Here is a 26648-nt window from a genome sequence, read left to right as displayed (position 1 = left end):
CAACTCTGCAGAGACGGATAGAGAGAGAGAGAGAGAGAGAGAAAGAGAGAGAGAAAGGGGAGATTCTCGGTGCACGCGCACACACGCGCGCGCAGCCCCATTTATGGACTGATCCGCTGACGTACATTGCAGAAAAGTGCTATAAAACCCCCCCCCCCTCATACATACAAAGTGTGTCGTGCCACCCCACAGACCCCCTCCTAACCCGCCTCCGCTCATCCCTCCTCCCAACACGCCCACGCCATAATCCCACCAAAATAATAATAATAATAATAATAATAATAATAAAACACTATTAATATATTTATTCTTTGCAGCGTGGACATTTTATTTTTTTTTTTAAAAAACACACAAAATTAAACAGTAGCATGAATCACCTTATGCTTGATGCTGATTAATAAACGCAAAACGTGACGTGGCATTTTCTATAGAAAGGAAACGAAATAAGGATTAACGCGCACGATTAAAACAAGAAATTCGTTGTTTTTTTTTTTTTTTTTGATGGTGTGAAAGATTAAAACGCCTTGGACGAGAACATCTAAGGAGGAGGAGGAAGAGGAGGAGGAGGAAAAAAAGAAAAGATGGATAGAAAGAGAAAGAATAAAAAAAAAACGACGATTTCGTGACAGAGAAATAATAAAAGCAATCATTAAAAAAAAAACTAAAAATAAATAAAATTTAAAAAAGCTTTGAGGGTCCATTTGCGTCTAACATACACGTACCGGGGTTGCTGTGGAGGGGGGGGGGGGTTGTGAGGGGCGAAAAGAAGGGGGGGCACGCCCATATTTATTCCAACAATTTATTTTCTATTTAGAAACGCATTTCTATAATGAATGATTTATTATGATTTATATGCATTTTTTTTGCAGCCTGTGGTTGACTCTGACTGGAGAGAGGGGGGGGTAAAGAGGGGGGGGGGGTGGATTCAGAGGAGGGGGGGGGGGCAGGTGAAGCGAAAAGCACCTTATGAATGAAATCGTGGAGCGGTTGTAGTAAAAAAAAAAAAAAAACACACACACACACAAGTGATTTGATGGCGATGACGGGAGGGGGGTGAGGAAGGGGGGGGGGGGGGGAGAAGGAGGGGCCGGGGTGTGTGTGTGTGTGTGTGGGGGGGGGGGGTAAAGAGTAGGGCTATTTTTGGTCGATAACACAATCCACAGACAGCAAGGCAAAACCCGTGAATGCAGCACACCAAAAGAGGACAAAATAAACATGCATTATTATTATTATTATTATTATTATTATTATTCATATTCTAATAATTATTATCATGACACGCGCACGCCTCCTCCACTTGCATCGTGCACTGCAGTTCCCATATCGGGAGCAATGATGAGGCACAACGCAACCATTACGCACATTTGTGTTGTGCAGCGAAGGGCAGCTTCGGAAACTCCGACACGGGCTCCGTTTCTTAAACGCATCTCATTTGCGTGCGTTTTAAACGGAGCCGATGCGTTCAATAGAATAAAAAAAATCCAAAAAAAAAAAAAAAGACATGAAAAGACATAAACGGAATGCGCTCTTACCTTCACAAGGGCTGACAACCACTATGTGCAGTGGTTAGATCTCCGCGACCGACGCTTGCATGTCCCAAAGTTTAAAACGCAATGTGTGTGTATATGTGCGTGTGCGTGTGTGTGTGTGTGTGTGTATATATGTGTGTGTGTGGAGGAAGAGAGGAAGAAGGAGGGAGGAGGAGGGGGGGGCTTAAAGGTATTGTGCAGCGGTGCAAAAAATCGTTACAACTTTGACAAGGCGTTTTTTTGGGGGGGGGGGGAGTAAAAAAAATTAAAAAAAAAAAAAAAAAAAAAAAAGCTTACCCAAAAAACTTGAAAAAACAATCCCAGCACTGCGCGTGCGCTTTAGTCCATACACGGCTCTTGTGCCTCTGTCCAATGTGCTGAAAGCATCACATCACAACGGCATCAAGGCAAATATCTGGATACTTTTTTTTGTTGATGAGTGCACACTTTTTTTTTTTACCCCCCCCCCCCACACACACACCCTCTCTCCGCACTTGTCACGTGTATTGTCCCCCCGCCCCCACCCACACTTCTCTTTTCCTTATTAATATTTAATATTGCTTGGACATTTCGCTTCTATACATAACGATTACTCTTTATCACAGAAAAAAAAAACATAATAATGTATATACACCCCCTCCCCACGCAGCAGACATGCATGACATGACACGCTACATACACCCCCCCCCCCCCCCACACACACACACAAAAAAATGCCACACAATCTTTGTCAACACACACTCACACTCACTCTTGTGTGTGCTTCTAAAAAAAAAAAGACTTACCATTTTTTTTTTTCCACACCCCCCCGTGTACGCAGTCCCGGAGATAGAAGTGTCTTAATATCCACTCACTCCAACAGATGCTGGTAAGGTAATGTGTCTTGTTTCAAGTCATCATACGAGAACTTCTGCTGATGCTCAGTGGATCGCCCACCACTTGGCTGACTTATGAATCTAATAACCCCCCGTTTTTTTTTTGTTTTTTTTTTTGCAATAACGCCGTGTTTTAAACTCTCTTATGCACACACACACACACACACACACAAAAAAAAGAAAAAAAAAAAAAAAAGAAAAACCTTGGTGGCTCTTGTACAGAAAAAAAAAAAAAAAAGCAAATAATCAACAAGAAGAGTCAGAGAAAGCTGGCATTAACACACACACACAAACGCAACGCCCTCGCCCGGACAACGCCATTATAAAGGGGGGTTCTTACGTGATTGAAATAAGCCACAGCGAGCAGGCAACTTTATGGTGGTGGAAAGTGGAAGTGGTGGTGGGGGTTGAGGGAAAAAAAAAAAAAAAAAAAAGGGGGGGGTATATCACGCATACGTTTATTTCCGATTTTTTTTTTTTTTTTTTTTTTTTTTTTACACAAGTACCCAAACGCAACACAAGCTAGCGCCCCTATAGTTCAAAGCAGAACTTGTTGCACACTACACATATGTATGAATGAAGTGACCCCCCCCCCCCCCCCACCTCTCCATTTCTCTAAACAATGATACTTTTTAGGCTGGATTTTTTTTTTTTCAGTAAAATTCCACGAGTCGCGGTGCCAACCGACCAAAACACTCAGCCATCTGATTGTTATGCGGTGACGAGGCGCTGCGCTCGCAAAGCCATGCCCCAAATGTACGAAGCAACATGAGTAATAGGTGAGACTTGGCTGACTCCATGCCAGCATGCTAAACTTTCTTCAAGAGTGTGGAATCAAAAAAGTGACTTTTGGGCTTTTTTTTTAGTCGGAGGAAATCACACTGGATCCGGGTGGTGCTATATATATCTAAATATCTATATAGATATATATAGATATATATAGATATTTATATATAGAAACACACTGGAGCTGGAAACAACATTAGCTGCATGGGTGCTTGATGAAGACTCGACTTTCACTGACTCACGGGTGCTTGACAAAGACTCGACTTTCACTGACTCACAGGTTGATGACCACTTGAGTTTCACTGACTCATTGGTGCTTGATGAAGACTCGACTTTCACTGACTCACGGGTTGATGAAGACTCGAGTTTCACTGACTCATGGGTGCTTGATGAAGACTCGAGTTTCACTGACTCATGGGTGCTTGATGAAGACTCGACTTTCACCGACTCACGGGTTGATGACGAATCAACTTTCACTGACTCATGGGTGCTTGATGAAGACTCGACTTTCACTGACTCACGGGTTGATGAAGATTCGACTTTCACCGACTCACGGGTTGATGAAGACTCGAGTTTCACTGACTCATGGGTGCTTGATGAAGACTCGACTTTCACCGACTCACGGGTTGATGACGAATCAACTTTCACTGACTCATGGGTGCTTGATGAAGACTCGACTTTCACTGACTCATGGGTCCTTGATGAAGACTCAACTTTCACTGACTCACGGCTTGATGAAGATTCGACTTTCACTGACTCACGGGTTGATGAAGACTCGCGTTTCACTGACTCATGGGTGCTTGATGAAGACTCGAGTTTCACTGACTCATGGGTGCTTGATGAAGACTCGACTTTCACCGACTCACGGCTTGATGAAGATTCGACTTTCACTGACTCACGGGTTGATGAAGACTCGAGTTTCACTGACTCATGGGTCCTTGATGAAGACTCAACTTTCACTGACTCACGGCTTGATGAAGATTCGACTTTCACTGACTCACGGGTTGATGAAGACTCGAGTTTCACTGACTCATGGGTGCTTGATGAAGACTCGAGTTTCACTGACTCATGGGTGCTTGATGAAGACTCGACTTTCACCGACTCACGGCTTGATGAAGATTCGACTTTCACTGACTCACGGGTTGATGAAGACTCGAGTTTCACTGACTCATGGGTGCTTGATGAAGACTCGAGTTTCACTGACTCATGGGTGCTTGATGAAGACTCGACTTTCACCGACTCACGGGTTGATGACGAATCAACTTTCACTGACTCATGGGTGCTTGATGAAGACTCGACTTTCACTGACTCACGGGTTGATGAAGATTCGACTTTCACCGACTCACGGGTTGATGAAGACTCGAGTTTCACTGACTCATGGGTGCTTGATGAAGACTCGACTTTCACCGACTCACGGGTTGATGACGAATCAACTTTCACTGACTCATGGGTGCTTGATGAAGACTCGACTTTCACTGACTCATGGGTCCTTGATGAAGACTCAACTTTCACTGACTCATTGGTGCTTGATGAAGACTCGAGTTTCACTGACTCATGGGTGCTTGATGAAGACTCGACTTTCACCGACTCACGGCTTGATGAAGATTCGACTTTCACTGACTCACGGGTTGATGAAGACTCGAGTTTCACTGACTCATGGGTGCTTGATGAAGACTCGACTTTCACTGACTCATGGGTGCTTGATGAAGACTCGAGTTTCACTGACTCATGGGTGCTTGATGAAGACTCAACTTTCACCGACTCACGGGTTGATGACCACTCGAGTTTCACTGACTCATGAGTGCTTGACGAAGACTCGACTTTCACTGACTCACAGGTTGATGACCACTTGAGTTTCACTGACTCATTGGTGCTTGATGAAGACTCGAGTTTCACTGACTCATGGGTGCTTGATGAAGACTCGACTTTCACCGACTCACGGGTTGATGACGAATCAACTTTCACTGACTCATGGGTGCTTGATGAAGACTCGACTTTCACTGACTCACAGGTTGATGACCACTTGAGTTTCACTGACTCATGGGTGCTTGATGAAGACTCGACTTTCACCGACTCACGGGTTGATGACGAATCAACTTTCACTGACTCATGGGTGCTTGATGAAGACTCGACTTTCACTGACTCATGGGTGCTTGATGAAGACTCGACTTTCACTGACTCACGGGTTGATGAAGACTCGAGTTTCACTGACTCATGGGTCCTTGATGAAGACTCAACTTTCACTGACTCATGGGTGCTTGATGAAGACTCGACTTTCACCGACTCACGGGTTGATGAAGACTCGAGTTTCACTGACTCATGGGTGCTTGATGAAGACTCGACTTTCACCGACTCACAGGTTGATGACGAATCAACTTTCACTGACTCATGGGTGCTTGATGAAGACTCGACTTTCACCGACTCACAGGTTGATGACGAATCAACTTTCACTGACTCATGGGTGCTTGATGAAGACTCGACTTTCACTGACTCACGGGTGCTTGACAAAGACTCGACTTTCACTGACTCACAGGTTGATGACCACTTGAGTTTCACTGACTCATTGGTGCTTGATGAAGACTCGAGTTTCACTGACTCATGGGTGCTTGATGAAGACTCAACTTTCACTGACTCATGGGTGCTTGATGAAGACTCGACTTTCACCGACTCACGGCTTGATGAAGATTCGACTTTCACCGACTCACGGGTTGATGAAGACTCGAGTTTCACTGACTCATGGGTGCTTGATGAAGACTCGACTTTCACCGACTCACGGGTTGATGACGAATCAACTTTCACTGACTCATGGGTGCTTGATGAAGACTCGACTTTCACTGACTCATGGGTCCTTGATGAAGACTCAACTTTCACTGACTCATTGGTGCTTGATGAAGACTCGAGTTTCACTGACTCATGGGTGCTTGATGAAGACTCGACTTTCACCGACTCACGGCTTGATGAAGATTCGACTTTCACTGACTCACGGGTTGATGAAGACTCGAGTTTCACTGACTCATGGGTGCTTGATGAAGACTCGACTTTCACTGACTCATGGGTGCTTGATGAAGACTCGAGTTTCACTGACTCATGGGTGCTTGATGAAGACTCGAGTTTCACTGACTCATGGGTGCTTGATGAAGACTCGACTTTCACTGACTCATGGGTGCTTGATGAAGACTCGAGTTTCACTGACTCATGGGTGCTTGATGAAGACTCAACTTTCACCGACTCACGGGTTGATGACCACTCGAGTTTCACTGACTCATGGGTGCTTGACGAAGACTCGACTTTCACTGACTCACAGGTTGATGACCACTTGAGTTTCACTGACTCATTGGTGCTTGATGAAGACTCGAGTTTCACTGACTCATGGGTGCTTGATGAAGACTCGAGTTTCACTGACTCATGGGTGCTTGATGAAGACTCGACTTTCACCGACTCACAGGTTGATGACGAATCAACTTTCACTGACTCATGGGTGCTTGATGAAGACTCGAGTTTCACTGACTCATGGGTGCTTGATGAAGACTCGACTTTCACCGACTCACAGGTTGATGACCACTCGAGTTTCACTGACTCATGGGTGCTCGACAAAGACTCAACTTTCATTGACTCAAGGGTGCTTAATGAAGACTCGACTTTCACTGACTCACAGGTTGATGACAGCTCGAGGGTCACCGACTCACGGGTTGACGACGAATCGACTTTCACTGACTCATGGGTGCTTGACAAAGACTCGACGTTCACTGACTCATGGGTGCTTGACAAAGACTCGACTTTCACTGACTCATGGGGGCTCGACAAAGACTCGACTTTCACTGACTCACAGGTTGATGACCACTCGAGTTTCACTGACTCATGGGGGCTCGACAAAGACTCGACTTTCACTGACTCACAGGTTGATGACCACTCGAGTTTCACTGACTCATGGGTGCTCGACAAAGACTCAACTTTCATTGACTCAAGGGTGCTTAATGAAGACTCGACTTTCACCGACTCACAGGTTGATGACAGCTCGAGGGTCACCGACTCACGGGTTGACGACAAATCGACTTCCACTGACTCATGGGTGCTTGACAAAGACTCGACTTTCACTGACTCATGGGTGCTTGACAAAGACTCGACTTTCACCGACTCACAGCTTGATGACCACTCGAGTTTCACTCATTTTTTGGCGCTCTATGAAAATTTGAGTTTCACGTTTCTCTGGGATCTCACGGGTCCTTGATGAAAGACTCGACTTTCATCGACTCACAGGTTGATGACGGCTCGAGTGTCACCGATTCACGGGTGGGCAATCATGGACAATCTTCATTGGTAGAAAAAAATAAAATAAACAATCACGCTTTGATACAATTCACCATCTTGACCAACATCGTCTGGCCGCCTCCCATATTATGCAGTGCGCCTGAACGCCTCACGAGCTAACAGCGCCGTGCTTAGTCGGAGTCACATACACGCGACGTACGCAAATAAACACAACGAATAAAAACGATTAAAGCTGGAGTCTGTCTATAGTGTCCCGACTCTAAAATAAGCAGTCGCCGTTCTTGATGCCTTGCTCGGGGCGCTCGACGGAATCGATGTCCATACGATAAGCGATACGGCGAATGAGCAAAGACCAAAGGCGATGATAACGAGCTAGCAAGAGAGAGCTAACACGTTTGAGGATGATCAATTCCCCTCGTCGATGCACATGATTTAATGATACGGACGTATGTGTCCCGTCACCTACGAGCGTTCCCACCACCACCATCATCATCATCATCACCATCATCATCATCATCCTCCTCTCCGCTCCCTGACGTGGTAAGTTGAATGGCTCCTACTTGTGATGTTGTTAACACTTCCTGTGCTCCCACAGCTCCTTGCAGACTCGCCGCCTGACTCATGCACGTCCCTTTTTCCCACTCGCCCAGCCTTTTGACGCCCTCTTTTTGCCGTGGCGTACGCATCTCACGGCTCGGCGTAAGGTCACGGATTCAAACACTCCTGGACAGTCAAGATATTCAAGCTAGCGGAGGAGACAATATGTATATGCAGTATATGTATGGATATGGAAATGTAGTTTTACTACATATACGTATATGTAAGTATATGTACGTATATGTAAATGTATATGTACGTACATGCATATGTGCATATATGTATATGTATGTATATGTACGTATATGTAAAAGTATGTATATGCAAATGTGCATATATGTATATGTAAATTAATATGTACTTATATGTACGTATATGTACTTATATGTAAATGTATATGTACTTATATATGTACGAATATATAAATGTATATGTACGTATATGTAAATGTATATGTACAAATACATATGTACATATATGTAAGTATATGTAAGTGTATGTAAATGTACGTACATGCATATGTGCATGTATGTATATGTACATATATGTACATATACGCCAATTAATATGTACTTATATGTAAATGTATATGTACTTATATATGTATGTATATGTACGAATATATAAATGTATATGTAAATATACGTATATGTAAATGTATATGTACAAATATGTATGTACGTATATGTAAGTGTATGTACGTATATGTAAGTAAATGTATATGTAAGTACATGCATATGTGCATATATGTATATGTACGTATATGTACTTATATGCAAATGTATATGCACTTATATATGTACGTATATGTAAATGTATGTGTACGTATATGCAAATGTATATGTACTTATATATGTACTTATATATGTACATATATGTAAATGTATGTGTACGTATATGTAAATGTATATGTACGTACATGCATATGTGCATATATGTATATGTATGTATATGTAAGTATATGTAAAAGTATGTATATGCATATGTGCATATATGTATATGTAAATTAATATGTACTTATATGTACGTATATGTACTTATATGTAAATGTATATGTACTTATATATGTACGAATATATAAATGTATATGTACGTATATGTAAATGTATATGTACAAATACGTATGTACGTATATGTAAGTATATGTACGTATATGTACGTATATGTACGTATATGTACGTATATGTACGTATATGTACGTATATGTACGTATATGTAAGTATATGTAAGTATATGTAAGTATATGTAAGTATATGTAAGTATATGTACGTACATGCATATGTGCATATATGTATATGTAAATTAATATGTACTTATATGTAAATGTATATGTACTTATATATGTATGTATATGTACGAATATATAAATGTATATGTAAATATACGTATATGTAAATGTATATGTACAAATATGTATGTACGTATATGTAAGTATATGTAAGTGTATGTAAGTATATGTAAGTAAATGTATATGTACATACATGCATATGTGCATATATGTATATGTACTTATATGCAAATGTATATGTACTTATATATGTACGTATATGTAAATGTATGTACATATATGTGCATATATGTATATATATGTAAATGTATATGTATGTATATGTATGTAAATATGTATGTATGTATATGTATATACTATGTATATGTAAATGTATATGTACAAATACGTATGTACGTATATGTAAGTATATGTAAGTGTATGTACGTATATGTACGTATATGTACATATATGTACGTATATGTAAGTATATGTACATATGTGTAAATGTATATATATATATATATATGTATATGTGCTTATATGCAAATGTATATGTACTTATATATGTACGTATATGTAAATGTATGTGTGCGTATATGTGCATATATGTATATATATGTAAATGTATATGTACGTATATGTATGTAAATGTGTATGTATGTATATGTATATACTACGTATATGTAAATGTATATGTACAAATACGTATGTACGTATATGTAAGTATATGTAAGTGTATGTACGTATATGTAAGTATATGTAAGTATATGTAAGTATACGTATATATAAATGTATATGTACGTATATGTAAATGTATATGTAAATGCATATGTACTATATGTGAAGGTAGTTGGATAAACGATGCCAAAAGCCACATTTTTCCCGCCCGCTAAAGAAAAGGTATCGTATTTGGACATTATGCCGATTTAATAGCCGGCTCATTTTCCCACTTGTTATTACTTTGGGAATTCCCTCCACTTCCAAAGCAGCAATCTCCCCTTTTTAAGACGCGATGTGGCTCCATTTAATCCAATCTTTGGCGAGCGACGCGGGCATCCGACGACGATATGAGCTTTGAGAAGCAATTCCTGCTCCTCCTTTTGCTCGGATGATAGGAAATTAAAAACGGGAGAAAAGGTATTGTCGGAGCCACGTGAAGTCCACAAGTCATCAAACTTGCGTGTTTACATCTGCTAATTACTTTTGGGCCCCGTCTGGTCTCAGGAATCATTACTAAAATGTCAAGTGCTTGCCGAAAAATTGTAGTCTATCAGCAGTTTTTTACCCCTCGGCACAATGACAGCTATTAAGTCGGGGGGGGGCTGGATGTGTCATTATTGGCTCAATCTTGGATTTTTCTATATTTCTATTTTTAATATCGCTTATATCGGGACCATTAAAAAAATTATTAGTATGAACTTTGTTCTAATTCATCCAAATTTAATTTTTTTGGTTTATTTCTAATCACATAAGAAATTTTGAAAATTCAATATTTTTTTTCTATGCTACTAAATTTTTTTCATCATATGAAAGTCATTCATATGACTTTTTTTTTTCCGTAATATTTTTTATGTCATCCTGTCGATTTTTCCATCTTTGCTGCTGTTTAATTTTTCAACTATTTCAATTTTTTTGTCACTTTATTTCCATAATTTAACTTTTTCCCCAAACTAATTTTTCTTTTGTTTGTTTTTCATATCATGATTTAAAAAACTACAAAAATGACATCTAGTTATTATTATTAGCAGTAGTAATTAATAAACCCAAAAAAAAATTTATGCTTTAAAAAATTGTTTATTTTCCCATAAGAGGTGTTTTATTTATAAATATTCTAATTATTTCAAATTTGTATTTCAAATTTCTCTAATTAAATTTTACAAAAAAAATTATTTTGCGTAGTTTGTCTTTCATATTACGAGATTTTTTTTATTAAATGTTTGAAAATTATGCTACTAAAATTGTGTTTGTCATAATATGATATCATGGCGTTATTCTTGTAAAATTATGTTTTTTTTTCTTGTATTTTTTCTGTAATATTTTTGACATCGAGTTATTATTTTTAGCAGTAGTAATTAATAAACCAAAAAAATTGTATTTGCTTGAAAAAAAAAATTCCCATAAGAAGTGTTTTATTTATAATAAATATTCTAATTATTTCAAATTTTTATTTCAAATTTCTCCAATTAAATTTTACAAAAATTTTGCATAGTTTGTCTTTCCTATTAAGACATTTTTTATTACATTTTTGAAAATTATGCTACTAAAATGACTTGTGTTTGTCATAATATGATATTACGGCGTTATTCTTGTAAAATCATGATAAAAAAAAACAACAAAAATGACATTTAGTTATTATTATTAGCAGTAGTAATTAATAAACCAAAAAAAAATTTTTTTGCTTTAAAAAAATTACAGTTTTTTTTCCCATAAGAGGTGTTTTATTCATAAATATTCAAATTATTTCAAATTCGTATTTCAAATTTCGCCAATTAAATTTTTACAAAAAAAAAATATTTTGCGAAGTTTGTCTTTCATATTACGACATTTTTTCATTAAATGTTTGAAAAATATGATATTACGGCGTTATTCTTGTAAAATCATGATTAAAAAAAACTACAAAAATGACATCTAGTTATTATTATTATTATTATTATTATTATTATTATTAGCAATAGTAATAAATAAGCACAATATTTGGTTTTGGTTTGTTAGCTTGTTAAACCGGATTTGATTTATGATTAAAAACAAATCCATCAGAACTTTCTTACTTTGAATGACAGCTGTTATTTCGGGTGTTGTTATTCCTCGACCTCCATTAAAAAAAAACCAACATCCGACCGCCATCCGACCGCCATCCCTGGCCGCCATCCGACCGCCATTACGATCCAGGAGCTTTTTAGCTCCAATTTAAGTTTAAGTAAGAGTTTTAAGAACGGCAGCCTGTTGATAAGACGCTTCGTGCCGATCTAAAATAATCTCTGAAGAGCGTGGAAATTAATTACCCAAACCCGGCCGGTGACTCAGAGCTCAGGTCGTGTGGAAGTAATACGCTCTGTAAATGATCGCCCTGCTGCCACCATACTTCACGCTGGCGCCGAGCGCGGCGTTTGCGCTAATTTAGCTGTTTTCTGTGGACAGTGTGACGGACGGACGGACGGACGACGACAAGATGGATGGATGGATGGATGTGATAGAAGTGTGGTAGTGGTTGCTACCTGGATTTGTGGGTGATTTGAATGGAGAAGATTTACATGTTGTTCGCATGGTGCAAGCGGCGGGAGGTGGCTTGAAATTTTGCATACACGGGCCTGCTCTGTGAGTGGCGGACTGTTTACAGTACGAGGGTCGGATATTGCGAGTGTGATGCAATCACCTTCAATGCGGCGCACAGGCATGAAGGACAACAGGGGCGTCACTAGGTTCTGAGGCATAGCCCCCCCCCCCGGGAGATACACAGGATATTAAAAAAAATAATAATAAATTTTTTTTAGTAAAAAAATTTTTTTTATTATTTTTTTATTAAATTTTTTTAGTAAAAAAAAAATTTTTAGTCTCGTTTTGCTGTTAAAAAAAATTCATAAATGATCGTAATATTTTGACTTTATTCCCATAAAATTTAACAATATGACGTTTTTCAAATTTTTTCAAAAATTACATATGGAAGTTGTAATTATTTCAACTTTATTCATAATACATTTATCAAACATAATATTTCAAGTAAAAACCAAAAACTCAATGCTACTAAATTTAAATTAATAATTTTTTTCATCAAGTATTTTCTTGTGAAATTATGACTTTTTTTCTTTTATTTTTTCTGTAATATTTTGACTTTATTCCCATCAAATTTAACAATATGACATTTTTTCAAAAATTCCATATGGAAGTTGTAAATATTTCAACTTTATTCATAATACATTTATCAAACATAATATTTCAAGTAAAAACCAAAAACTCAATGCTACTAAATTTAAATTAATAATTTTTTTCATCAAGTATTTTCTTGTGAAATTATGACTTTTTTTCTTTTATTTTTTCTGTAATATTTTGACTTTATTCCAATCAAATTTAACAATATGACATTTTTTCAAAAATTCCATATGGAAGTTGTAAATATTTCAACTTTATTCATAATACATTTATCAAACATTTTAACAATTTATTTTGTTTTGAGTTTATCATAATATTACAAGTAAAAACCAAAAACTCAATGCTACTACTAAATTTAAATTAATAATTTTATTAATATATAAAATAAATTTTTTTTCTTTTATTTTCTCTGTAATATTTTGACGTCATCCTGTAGATTTTTTCATTTTTGCTGCTGTTTAATTTTTCAACTATTTCAATTTTTTTGGTGACTTAATTTCCATAATATAACTTTTTTTTCCCAAATTTTGAGTTTCGTTTGTTTTTCATATCATGATTAAAAAAAATTAAAAATGACATTTAGTTATAATTAATTATTATTAGCAGTAATAATTAATAAACCAAAAAACATTTTTTTTGCTTTTAAAAAAATTATTTGTAAATGTTCAAATTATTTTAAATTTGTTCTTGTAATTTTTTTCCTCATGACCCCATAACTATCTTAATAAAATTTTTCCAAAAAAATATTTTAAAAAATTATTTTGTTTAGTTTGTCTTTCATATTATGATATTTTTTCTTAAATGTTTGAATATTATGCTACTAAAATGACTTTTTTTTTTGTCATAATACAATATTATTGCGTTATTCTGGTAAAATTATGACTTTTTTTGCTAAATTGCAACTTTTTACTCTTTGTATTTTTACATAATTTTTTTGAAAAAACTGCTACTGATTTTTTTTGCTTTTCTTTTGTCTAAACTTTTTTTTTATTTTTATTTTTTTAAGAAGTGCCACAGGCTGCAAACAGCCCCCCGGGGGGCCACACTTTGGAGACCCTCGTGATAAACCACGTATATGCTAACGCTAGCTTGAGCCGGGTTCCGGACATAAAGTAGTTCCTGCTGCAGTTCCCCGTCATGTGACACAGGCAGCCCGTATGCGTCATCAGTGGGCGTGCACGTCCACGTGCCTCCGTGGGAACGTCATTCCAGAGTGGGGGAAGAAGATACGGCGAGTGGGCACGATGGCTCACCACTTTGTTGGAGTTGCGCGAGGGCATATGTTTTGGCGTTTAAAAAAAAAAAATAAAAAAAAAAAACACAAATGAAGATTGAGGTGGGCGGAGGAGAAGCTAAGTGCGGCGAAAAAGCCCACGTGGAGCAACTTTCGATTCATTAGGAACGCCGTTACAAAAGGCCGAGAAGCAGACGACAAAAAAAAAAAAACAAAAAAAAAAACGAGGTCGGTCATCCGCCGGTTGACCCCCGTCAAGCGTCCATTTTGGGTGAAACAAAGGGGAGGCCCGCTTTGTGGAGGCGTGTGCGTGCGAGAGAGGCATGACGCCAGCGTGGGTCCCGGGGACGCCTACAGGAACAGGAAGTACCACGGAGGCACTTCCAAGTATTTGGCAGGCTTTTCTTCGTCTTTTGACACATGTTGCCAAACCTGGCAACCGTGTCCGTACAAGGACGGCCACGTACGGAAAAACGACACGTTCACATTTTGGTAATATCTACGCATACATACTTAAAAAAAAAAAAAAAAAAAAAAAAAAATTAAAAAAAAAAAAAAAAAATTAAAAAAAAAAAAAAATATATATATATATATATATATAGGAAGTGAAAAAGCACATAATTACCATCAACATTGGTATTTTGATTATATTCCCATAATATTTTGGCTTTATTCCCATAATAATTTTCCAAAATTTACAACTTTATTTGGTTTTGTTTCTCATTTTACCATACATTTTTCAAACAATATTTCAACTCTATGCTATAATATATTACAAAATATAATATATATATATAAAATTTTTCTTCATATTTTTACAATTTATATAATATTTTGGCTTTATTCTGATAATAATTTTCCAAAATTTACAACTTTATTTGGTTTTGTTTCTCATTTTACTATACATTTTTGAAAAAATATTTCAACTCTATGCTATAATATATTAATAATATATATATATATATATATATAAAACATTTCTTCATATTTTTATGATTTATGTAATATTTTGGCTTTATTCCCATAATATTTTTCCAAAATGTACAATTTTATTTGGTTTCATTTTTCATTTTACCATACATTTAAAAAAAAACATTTCAACACTATGCTATAATATATTAATAATATATTATAAAAAAATATATATACTATATATATATAATAATTATATATAATTATTTGGTTTCGTTTCTCATTTTACCATACATAAAAAAAATTCAACTCTATGCTATAATATATTAATAATATTTTATAAAATATTATATATTTTTTTCATATTTTTATGATTTATATAATATTTTGGCTTTATTCCCATAATAATTTTCCAAAATTTACAACTTCATTTTCATAGGTAGACAGTGATATATAAAGACTTAGCACTATCCTGTTCGGTGTTAGCATGCTAACATTAACACAGTAGCATTTTTTTTGCTAGACTCATATATAAACAATTGGCGCTGTTGTATGCTAATGTTAGCATTGTTAGCATGTTAACATTAGCAAAGTAGCATTTTTAGCCATTTTCAGAGGTAGACACTTATATGAAGATTTAGTACTATCATGCTAATTTTTAGCATGCTAACATTTAGCCATTCAGCTAGCCATTTTCATAGGTAGACAGTGATATAAAGACTTAGCACTATCATGTTCGGTGTTAGCATGCTAACATTAACACAGTAGCATTTTTTTTGCTAGACACATATATAAATAATTGGCGCTGTTGTATGCTAATGTTAGCATTGTTAGCATGTTAACATTAGCAAAGTAGCATTTTTAGCCATTTTCAGAGGTAGACACTTATATGAAGACTTAGTACTATCATGCTCATTTTTAGCATGCTAACATTTAGCTAGCCATTTTCATAGGCAGACAGTGATATAAAGTGCACTATCATGTTCGGTGTTAGCATGCTAACATTAGCACAGTAGCATTTTTTTTAGCTAGACACATATATAAACAATTGGCACTGTTATGTTATATGTTTGTATGCCGATGTTAGCATTGCTAGCATGTTAACATTGGCAATATATGTAGGCAAAGTAAGTGTAGGAGTAATATTTATGGTGTGGGAACTATGGCGCCATATGAGTGCCTTTCTAGTTTGGTGATGAAACACTAGCAGTCGAACATGTGCGGCCTTGGGGGAGGTCAGCGCTCTACCGAGCGCTATTGTAGTTCTCTAAAGGACGAGTAAAGCCTTCGTACAGGAGTGCACTTTCACTGCCTTGTCTCCTTAAGCTAGGCCAGTGCAGATTAATCACGGTTAAATTGTATTTCCTGCAGCGGCTTAAAAATTAATTACACTTAAAAACTTTTGGAGGCAGCGTGGGAGCCAATAAATGAACAATTACTGACTTGTCCTGAATGATTAATTTATTTTTTTTAATTAATAACTGTAATATATTTGTATTCACATTATTGTACACTGTATTTTACTATTTATTTTTGAATTATGTAATTTTTAAACAATTTTATGTTTTATTTTTAATATATTAATCATACTTATTTATTATATAATTACTTTTTTTTACATTCTAACCAATGATTTCATGTTTTATTTTATGCTTTATGTATTCACGTATTATTAGTGCAACGGTGCTTATTCTGCATTATGCATGTGTATTGTACAATGGGAAAATTAGCATAAGATTTTAAACCTTTAAAAAAAATTTTTTAAGCTTTTAAACCTGTAAAAAAAATTTTTTTTAATCCAAAACAATAAAACTAAATATCTGGCCTTGGTGGAAGTCATTTTAATCAGATTAATCACAAATAAATTAATTACGAAGACAAAAAAAATTCGGTAAACAATCATCAGTTCACCCCCAAAAACCCAAACTCCTCTAAAATAGGAATCATTTTTTTTTATTAATTGTATTTTGCACGAGTGGTTAGTGCACAGGCCTCACAGCTAGGAGACCCGAGTTCAATCCCACCCTCGGCCATCTCTGTGTGGAGTTTGCAGAGTAACGGTGACTATAGGGGTGTTATTTTATGGCTAGAGGGCTCTGATACAAGGTCGTAAACAGGTTTTGTTATACAGTAATGATAAAAAATATTGCTACACGGTGGAGGAGTGGTTAGTCCGCAGGCCTCACAGCTAGGAGACGCGAGTTCAATTCCACCCTCGGTCATCTCTGTGTGGACTTTGCGTGGGTTTTCTCCGGGTACTCCGGTTTCCTCCCACATTCCAAAAACATGCTAGGTTAATTAGCGACTCCAAATTGTCCATAGGTATGAATGTGAGTGTGAATGGTTGTTTGTCTATATGTGCCCTGTGATTGGCTGGCCACCAGTCCAGGGTGTTAACTGAATTAACTGTGGCCAAAATGCGATTAATCATGATCAAATATTTTTTAATCGATTGATATAATCCAAATTGTCCATAGGTATGAATGTGAGTGTGAATGGTTGTTTGCCTGTGATTGGCTTGCCACCAGTCCAGGGTGTTAACTGAATTAACTGTGGCCAAAATGCGATTAATCATGATCAAATATTTTTTAATCGATTGATATAATCCAAATTGTCCATAGGTATGAATGTGAGTGTGAATGGTTGTTTGCCTGTGATTGGCTTGCCACCAGTCCAGGGTGTTAACTGAATTAACTGTGGCCAAAATGCGATTAATCATGATCAAATATTTTTTAATCGATTGATATAATCCAAATTGTCCATAGGTATGAATGTGAGTGTGAATGGTTGTTTGTCTATATGTGCCCTGTGATTGGCTGGGAATGAATATTTATATATATATTTGAATATTTGAATGTGTGCAGTGTTTCTGGGAAGTTGCAGTAAAGGGTAACAAGCACACACACACACACACACACACACACACACACGGATAGACAACAACAGCCGCGCATAATAGCGCTCGGTTTGGGACTCACCCTGTCGCCATGGCAATTGCCGCAATGATGACAAATTTGCCGTTTCAATAAAAGAAAATACAATTCTGGCGGCTCAACTGATGCCTCGCTGTCGCGCGTGTCACCGATATTGTCATTACGTGTGCAACACAGCGGGGGCGCGGGAACACAGGGTGACTGTTATTATTAGGAATTTTTTTTTTTTTTTTTTTTGGTTGTTCTAGGCTGAATGGAGCATCGGCGGCGGCGGCGGCGGCGGCGGCGGCGTGGCGGCGGCTGGCGTGTCGACTGTGTGTGGGTTTCGGGTTTGAAGTCAGCAAAGTACTTCAGTTGACTCTGCAAATTGTGAATTTTTTTTTTTTTTTTTTTTTTTTTTCCGAGACTACCTGCCCGCCCGTACGGATGAGTCATCGGCGGGCTAGCATACGCTATACCGTCTGAGGTGGCGGGGGGCTTCGGATACGCCCGCCCCGAGGAGAACAGAGCTTTGGGGCGAAGCACACTTGCTGAGCCATCATCATCATCATCATCATCATCATCATCAACCCGCGCTTACTGATTTTCTGTCACATTGTTTCACAACAGGCGACACTACCTGCTACAGGAAACTGTAAATCTCACCCACCCAACCCCCACCCCACCCAAAACACCCCACCCACCCCCACTTTAGCTCTGCCACACGGCTCTGCCAACAGGCCGCATTCGTGTTGATAAAGTGGAGTCTGGTGTTTGCCACACAAAACCCACCCCACCCGACAAATGGGGACATTATTGCCCTCCGGGGGTGGAGTGGAGTGGAGTGGGGTGGGGTGGGGTGGGGGTACAAAAAAAAAAACAATCTACAATCTTATGAGTCACTCTTTTCTTATATGGTAGCATACAGCGCAACAATTTGACTTACCTGTAAAATCATGTGTAAAAAAATTATTAACAAAAATATTATTATTAAAAATATATAACATTTGACTCCTACTCATATCAAATATTTTTTACATTTTTATTAAAATACTTGTTTAGCGAAATAATTTATTTCACAATTTAGTCGTTCTTTAGAAATATTTTTGGAATTAGACCATAAAAAAAACATTACAACCTTCTAAAAAAAAATTGTAACACTATTAGAGCCCTCTGGGCATGAAATAGCACCCCTATACTACCCAATTTAGTCGTTCTTTAGAAATATTTTTGTAATTAGACCATAAAAAAAACATTACAACCTTCTAAAAAAAAATTTGTAACACTATTAGAGCCCTCTGGGCATGAAATAGCACCCCTATACTACCCAATTTAGTCGTTCTTTAGAAATATTTTTGCAATTATACCATAAAAAAAACATTACAACCTTCTAAAAAAAATTGTAACACTATTAGAGCCCTCTGGGCATGAAATAGCACCCCTATACTACCCAATTTAGTCGTTCTTTAGAAATATTTTTGTAATTAGACCATAAAAAAAACATTACAACTTTCTAAAAATGTTTTTTTAACACTATTAGAGCCCTCTGGGCATGGAATAACACCCCTATACTACCCAATTACCCAATTTAGTCGTTCTTTAGAAATATTTTTGTAATTAGATCATAAAAAAACCTAATAAAAATGTATGAAATTAATTAAAAATTGTATAAAATATTAAAATAAAAATTAAAGTATAAAATCTAAAAATAGTATAAAATTAATTACAATAAAATTAAATCAATAATAATAATAATGTAAAAATAATAAACAAACATGTTGAGATTTTACATGTTGCACGGCGGGTCATTGAACACACCACACCTGTGTGCTGAGTTTGTTGGGGCTGACTCCCAGACTCCATCTTACATTATTATTATTATTATTATTATTATTCATTAGTGGTAAATAGTTAGTACATTTTATATTGAAATATGCTTTGTTTTTGCAAATGTTGATCCCGAAAAGAAGAAGAATGTCCATTTCAGGTGAACAGGTCATTTATATAAGTCATAAGATATATAATAACTAGCTTTGTCATCTAACAAGACAATATTTTATTCGCTTACCTTATATAGTTGACTCGCGTTGAGATGTCCGACGGTTCGAGTTCCAGTTTAGGAGGGAAAAAAGACCATTTCCTCAAGTTTTTTTTTTCTTGTTGTTGTTGTTGTTGTCTTGGACTTCTTTGGCTTTTCCACAGATGGCTGCAATGGAGAGTGGCAGACATAAAAAAGTGTTTCCAACAATCCCCACAGCCGCTGCTTTACAAGCCAAATCCAGTGTGCATCCCAGCAATTTCCATATCAGCCATTTTAATATTTGCTTCCAGCATCACCAAACACAGCCAATGGAGGACGGGGAGAGTTTTTTTTTTCCACACACCATGTGAAATACATACATGAAATTAATTCAACTTGCATATTCATGGTTATTAATAATCTTCATGTGATGTGTTTTGTGATGTAATCTTTTAAAGGCGTGTAATTGGTAATGGTTGAATTTCATTTCAACATGCATCAGATTACAATTGAATGCATCACATAATCAGTTCACAGTTCCACATGTCCGAAAAGGAGTAGGAAGAAGCAAAGCTTATTAAATACTACCCCTCCATCTGGTACTGGTACAATTAGTAACTGTTACATTTGTTCACTTCCTGCTTTCCTAATATAGTTTAAGTTTTTTTTGTCAATTGTGATTTTTTTCCAAATTTTTATTTAAATAATATAATTACATTTAATATAATAATATATTATATAATATTAATATAATAAAAAAATATTTTATTTTTATTTTTTACCATTTGGTACTTTTACAATCAGTAACTGCCACATTTGTTCACTTCCTGCTTTCCTAATATAGTTTAAGTTTTTTTTTCATCAATTTTGATTTTTTTCCTAATTTTTATTTAAATAATATAATTACATTTAATATAATAATATATTATATAATATTAATATAATAAAAAAAAATCTTTTATTTTTATTTTTTACCATTTGGTACTTTTACAACCAGTAACTGCTGCATTTGTTCACTTCCTGCTTTCCTAATATAGTTAAAAAAAATTTTTCGTCAATTTTGATTTTTTTCCTAATTTTTATTTAAATAATATAATTGCATTTAATATAATAATATATTATATAATATTAATATAATCAAAAAAATTAATAGTTTTTTATTTTTTACCATTTGGTACTTTTACAATCAGTAACTGTTACATTTGTTCACTTCCTGCTTTCCTAATATAGTTTAAGTTTTTTTTGTCAATTGTGATTTTTTTCCCAAATTTTTATTTAAATAATATAATTACATTTAATATAATAATATATTATATAACATTAATATAATAAAAAAAATTCTTTTATTTTTATTTTTTACCATTTGGTACTTTTACAATCAGTAACTGTTGCATTTGTTCATTTCCTGCTTTCCTAATATAGTTTAAGGTTTTTTTTGTCAATTGTGATTTTTTTTCTCCAAATTTTTATTTAAATAATATAATTAAATTTAATATAATAATATATTATATAATATTAATATAATAAAAAAATCTTTTATTTTTATACCATTTGGTACTTTTACAATCAGTAACTGCTACATTTGTTCACTTCCTGCTTTCCTAATATAGTTTAAGGTTTTTTTTGTCAATTGTGATTTTTTTTCCCAAATTTTTATTTAAATAATATAATTAAATTTAATATAATATATTATATAATATTAATATAATTAAAAAAATAAATATATATATATTTTTTACCATTTGGTACTTTTACAATCAGTAACTGTTACATTTGTTCACTTCCTGCTTTCCTGATATAGTTTAAGGTTTTTTTTTGGTTTGTTTTTATTAATTATGTATTTTTTTGTTACATTTTTTTTCAGTTGTGTTGTCATTGACTAATATTTAAGTTTGTTTGAATATATGAAACATTTAATTATGAAATCAGGAAGGTTTTTTGTTTGTTGTGTAATTCAAACAAAAATAATTATATTTTATTATTATTTATTTTATTTTTTTATTATACTTTATTTTTAACATTATTGTAATTTTTATATTTTTTCTTATCTAAATAAATATATTTTATTGTAATTAAATTAAATAATTAAAAATATTTATATATTTTTTTTACTTCTTTAAAAGTCTTTCTATATATTTTTTAGATATTATACATTTGCACATGTTTATGAGCTGTGCATGCACGCTTGCGTGGGATCGGGCGTGGCACGCCGACTTTGCACGAATCTCATTTAAGTCACAAGTACTCTTGCGATGAGACAAAGGCCGCAGTTTGCTTGCAGACGGTGCAAAAGGAAACAAAACAAGTAGTAAAGTATTCGCCCCCCCCCACGGAAAAAAGCAACATACCGCTCAAGTCGCCGTGATGCTTGTCTCACGATACAAAAATAGAGTTAACAACTTTGTGACGCATTTGACAGATGTGCCCCCCCCCATCCACCACCACACCCCCCCTCTTTTCCTCGCACACACTAACAAATCACAACTCATATCATGCACCGTCTCCCAGGGAAGCGAGATAAAACAATGGGTCCAACATGATCTGAGATTCTACCTGCAGTTGCTAAGCAACACCCACCTCCAGCCCCTCCATCTGCCCCTATTGGTCAACAGGAAAAACGCACAAGGCACCTGATTGGCTGAGAGAAAGTTAATAAACTTTAGCCAAGGCCTGCCTGCCTGTGTGTGTGTGTATATATGTGTGTGTGCACATAAACACACAGAAGGGATTCTTGTGAATGAGAACGCCGGGCCGGCGCCTGCGCGGTGCACGGTTTGAGTTCCTGTATGCGTTGAGCCGCCGTGCTAAAAATAAAGATCACGCTGATTTTGCCGCGCCGCTGAAAGTTGCATGGCTCGAATGGAAGGCGACAAAGTTCACACGTCAGAGATCAAGGAGACACCTTGGAATGTTTGGTTCAAGTGTAGGAGTTTTTCATTCACTTGAAAAATTACATTTAAAACAGGGGTCTCAAACATGCGGCCCGCGGGCCAAATGTGGCCTGCAAAACACTAGTTTGAGGCCCCCCGCCTTGATGTGAAAGTTTAACATTAGCGCGGCAAAAAATTATTATGTTTGATTGATGTTCATGTTAAAGGTTAAATAACTGTTAATAGTTATCCTCCCTATCCGTGTGGAAGTGGTAAGTTTTTTGGCTGTTTAAGTTTAAAGGAAATAACTTGAAGGCGAGCATTTAGGTCTCAAACTAGCTCTCTAGTTTGCGAGTTAGCATGCTAGCTCTCTAGTTTGCGAGTTAGCATGCGTCTCAAGACCCCCGCAGTTGCGCAATATGTTGTAAATAATGTTCATGTTAAAGGTTAAATAACTGTTAATAGTTATCCTCCCTATCGTGTGGAAGTGGTAAGTTTTTTTGGCTATTTAAGATGAAAGGAAATAACTTGAAGGCTACCGTTTAGGTCGCTAGCTCTCCAGTTTGCGAGTTAGCATGCGTCTCAAGACCCCGCAGTTGCGCAATATGTTGTAAATAATGTTCATGTTAAAGGTTAAATAACTGTTAATAGTTATCCTCCCTATCCGTGTGGAAGTGGTAAGTTTTTGGCTATTTAAGTTTAAAAGGAAATAACTTGAAGGCTACCGTTTAGGTCGCTAGCTGTCTAGTTTGCGAGTTAGCATGTGTCTCAAGACCCTGCAGTTGAGTTTGAGACCCCTGCTTTAAACCAACTTAGATTTTGTACGGGGGTCTTAAAGGGGGCGTATATATGTTGTAGTAAGCATCAGAAAAGTAAACACCGACCTATGTATCCGGAAGTCCTCGGGAGCACTCGGGAGTGTGACCAATCACAGCAAAGCGGGCCTGCCGACAGGACTGCATAATCTGGAAGATCTAGAAAGCAGTCTGTGCGGGTTATTGTGTGTAGCTGCTCTACAGAAGTCCACAACTGAACACAAAGTGCCAAAAAAATGAGCTCAATAGGTCCCTGAAATGCAACTCACCGAGGGGGGGGGGGGGGGGGGGGGCTGCTGAAAGTAGAGTCTGGGATGCATCAAGGGAACTGACCCCATCTTCTCAAGCTCGATGGACAACGGACCCCCCGGTTCGAGTCCGAGCAGTGCTTAAAGTTCGCCAGCATTGAACCAGCAACTTGTTTTGTATAAGTTGCAAAAGTTTAGAGTTTTGTGCCCTGCAGCACATACTAAAAATGAAATGAAAATATTAAAAAATCGGTAATTGTAAGAAAATAAAATCAAAACAAATACAAAAAAATAACGCTATTTTAGTAGCATAAAGCTGAATATTTTGATAATATTATGAAAAAAATAAAACAATTAATAAAGTTGCCATTTTTGGAAAATTAAGTTGAGGAAAAAGTTATGATGTCAAAATAGCATGGGAATTAGCAAAAACGAAAAAAATGCTGTAATTTGTCAACAATAATGTCAAAATTTTAAGAGAAAAAATTCACAATTGTGTGAGGAAAAAAAATCATAATATTATGATTTTTTTTCATAGCATATAGTTGGAAAAAAAATCTGATATTGTAACAATTAGGTTATGGGAATAAGTTTAGTTTATTTAAAACGCCAAAATATGCGTATAAAGTCAAAATATAATGAGAAAAAAAATTATTGAAAAACCCTGCATAAATGAAAAATTCAGCTGCATTTTTTTCAAGGATAAAATCAAATCAAATATAAAAAAGTTAAAATTTTGCATGAATACACTCAGAATATTATGAAGAAAAAGAATATTCTTTAGTAAAAATATTAAGAAAAAATTAGAATTTTCTAGACATTTTTTATGAGAAGCAAAACAAAATAAAGTTCTCATGTCTCCTCCCATAAGAAAATAATAGGAATGTAAAGGTGACTGTAGGGGTGTTATTTCATGTATACAGAGCTCTAATGATTTTCAATGCTCTAACTAGAAACATATTCCATTTAGTAACATTAAATTATTATATCGTGGAAATTCATTCATCACAGTCGGACACCACAACACGAGAAAACGAAGCCGCTATAAAACGATTTAGTATACTTTAAACATTGAGTTTAATTTTTGGACAGACAACGCTGTACAAGACAAATATACTGTACACATATCTACAAGACAAGAACCTTTGCCGATTATCGTCACCCCAGGAAAAGATGAATTATTAATGATCTTGCTCTTGCCATGTATTGTACATGGAAGTGTTACCTGGGAAAAAAATCCACCCTTTGCAATGAGCAAGGATTAGAAAATTAGCCTATTGCTATCAGAAATAACCTTTTCATATACGGGGACAATGTTTATTTCTAAAAATAAAAACACACAACGCCTACAAAATGCTACTTTAAAAAAAAAGTTTACATGCGCTTAGTCGATTTCTTCAACTGCTGGGATGTTTTGTAAAAAAGCGACGTGGGTTTGGGAGACGGAAGGAGGTTGAGATTTCCTTGGGAAATGCTCCCAACCACTCGCCGGGGTCTGTTTTCTTCTGAACCTGGTGGAGCGACAAAATGGGAGCCGATCAAGGGCGAATCTGGCTTCTTTATAGCAGGGGTGTCCAAATGTTTCCCAGCGAGGGATATATAAAATAGATTTTCTGAAATATACTTCAGAATTTTGTTTTTGGAATATTTTGACTTTATTCTCAGAATATTAGAATTTTTCCCCAACCTAATTTTTTCCTAAAATTAGGTTAAAATTTTGTTTTGTTTCTCAAAATATTATGCTTTTTTTTTAAACATTATTTTTTTTACATTTTTTTACATTCTTCTTTTAAATATAATATTTATATTATATTCCATTTTCTTATATTTATATAATGTAATATTTGGACTTTTACCACCATAATTTTGTAAAATAATATATAAATATTTAATAAATTTATATATAAATAATATAAATTTAAATATAAATAATTTTCCAAATATTACGACTTTGTTTTGTTTGTTCCTCAAAATATTATGCTTTTTTTTTTTTTACATTATTTTGACATTTTTTGACATTCTTCTTGCCAATATAATATTTATATAATATAATATTTGGATTTTTACCCCAACATAATTGTCCAAATATTACGACTTAGTTTTGTTTGTTCCTGAAAATATTATGCTTATTTTTTTTTACATTATTTTGACTTTTTTTTACATTCTTCTTGCAAATATAATATTAATAATATAATATTTATATTATATAATATTTTGGTTTTTACCCCCAAATAACTTCCCAAATATTACGACTTTATTTTGTTTGTTCTTCAAAATAAATATACTTTTTTTTACATTATTTTAAAATTTTTTGACATTCTTCTTGCAAATATTTATATAATATTTATATAATATATTATATTCCACTCCATATTATTATATTGATATAATATAATATTTGGATTTTCACCCCACCATAATTTTTCAAATATTACAAATTTATT

General features: G+C 35.5%; 2 protein-coding genes across 3 annotated transcripts in view; both read right to left on the bottom strand.

Annotated features, from left to right (window-relative positions):
- Positions 1 to 20336, bottom strand: part of bdnf (brain-derived neurotrophic factor) — a 33601-nt gene extending 13265 nt beyond the window's left edge. Inside the window, exon 1 of one of the 2 annotated variants that reach the window (XM_058077051.2) lies at positions 20320 to 20336. The gene's annotated coding sequence lies outside the window, so the exon portion shown is untranslated. Of the gene's footprint in view, positions 1 to 1532; positions 1649 to 20319 lie in introns of those variants that run through there. The other variant, XM_058077049.2, reaches the window with a different exon arrangement.
- A 4730-nt stretch (positions 20337 to 25066) lies between these two features.
- The window catches only part of kif18a (kinesin family member 18A), a 34939-nt gene continuing 33357 nt past the window's right edge, over positions 25067 to 26648 (bottom strand). The window contains exon 18 of the mRNA XM_078793069.1: positions 25067 to 25715. Within this exon, the coding sequence (XP_078649195.1) occupies positions 25579 to 25715 (137 nt within the window). The 3' untranslated portion in view covers positions 25067 to 25578. The remainder of the gene's footprint in view (positions 25716 to 26648) is intronic.

Source organism: Doryrhamphus excisus, linkage group LG1, assembly GCF_037039965.1.
Source record: "Doryrhamphus excisus strain RoL-2023G ecotype Guam linkage group LG1, RoL_Dexc_Guam_v1.1, whole genome shotgun sequence".
Classification (NCBI taxonomy): Eukaryota; Metazoa; Chordata; class Actinopteri; order Syngnathiformes; family Syngnathidae; genus Doryrhamphus; species Doryrhamphus excisus.
This window is presented reverse-complemented; position numbering and strand designations above follow the sequence as displayed.